Source organism: Asterias rubens, chromosome 8, assembly GCF_902459465.1.
Source record: "Asterias rubens chromosome 8, eAstRub1.3, whole genome shotgun sequence".
NCBI lineage: Eukaryota > Metazoa > Echinodermata > Asteroidea > Forcipulatida > Asteriidae > Asterias > Asterias rubens.
Genome location: NC_047069.1, coordinates 5738917 through 5740116, shown reverse-complemented (window position 1 = coordinate 5740116; position 1200 = coordinate 5738917). Strand labels below are relative to the sequence as shown.

Here is a 1200-nt window from a genome sequence, read left to right as displayed (position 1 = left end):
CCCATTACTCGTTACCAAGTAAGGTTTTATATTTTGAGTAATTACCAATAGTGTCCACTGCCTTTAACAAAGTTATAAACAAACTTATTTGATAAGTCGAACATAGAATTTACAATATTTGTTACATACGTGGTTATTATGTGAGAGGTTTCAATTATTACTCCCATTAATTTTCAATTCGTATGAACTTCACAATCAGATCCTTTCATTGATCAGAAATGCATTATTAAAAAAGGTTCTGTGGCTGAAAGAAGAGCCCACGTCTTCGTAGGCAACACGTAACACAACCCCCTGGAATCGCACAAGACTCTTTCTGGTTTTACTTTCCAAAATAATAGGCAGAAGCAATGTCCCCCCTACGAAACAACATCAGAAATCTATCCATACTGATTTGACAAGTACAGATTCGGGTTTCTGAGACAGTTCCGTTTGAACCTTGCGTAGCATCTTTGCCGACCTGGTGGGGGTAGTCGAGTTCGCACCGACTAGGCTTCTATCGCCATCCCGTGATCTGCCGTCCAGACTCGGCAACAAGATGCCCGTTCCGTCCCGGATCAGTGTTTGCTCTAGGTTCCTAAACCTCGGATCAAGAGTCACCTTGGCCTTGGATTGTTTGCGTTGGAGGTAATGGATGAACTCCTGCTCTCGTGCTTCGCGTTTGGCATCGGCATCAGGGCCGTATAAAGGTAGATCTATCCCGTGGAGGCGAGTATAGACATTCTTGGTGTGGATATATTCAAGGAAAGGGTCCGTCTTGGCTGTTGTTAGAGCTCTCCGACTTCGTGTCTGTCGATCTTCCGATGAGGGGAAAGTTTTGGCATTCTCCTCCTTTATGTCGAGCTGCGTAGAGCTCCGTTGAACTCGTCCGAACGGCCGTCTCGCCCTCACATCAGACTCGGTCATTTTCATCACGATCTCGGGTAGGAAAGATGTGTGGGGGATACCCAGTTCCCGGAGCTCCGTCTCCTTAATCGCCTGCCGTAAAACGAAGCTCTGCTCCTGCCAGGCTAGGAGCCTCTGGGCCCGGTGACGATCCCTCCGGATTCGTCCCAGCTGTTCCGTGAGGAGAGTGTCGGCGAACTTGTTGTCCGTGGACAAGACCTTCTCGATGGCGCTTACCGGTAACGCGCCGTGCCACTTTGAGTTTTTCTTCCGGGGGCTGGATCGCTGGGGATAGGCCAGCATTTGTGGAATCTGCAT

The 1200-nt window shown here is 48.3% G+C and overlaps 1 protein-coding gene across 1 annotated transcript; it reads right to left on the bottom strand.

The window, feature by feature from the left end:
- Positions 1–297: 297 nt before the first annotated feature.
- On the bottom strand, positions 298–1200 carry LOC117293541. Its single transcript, XM_033775899.1, has one exon. It carries the CDS (start codon positions 1198–1200, stop codon positions 370–372), a length of 831 nt encoding a protein of 276 aa, XP_033631790.1. The 3' UTR covers positions 298–369.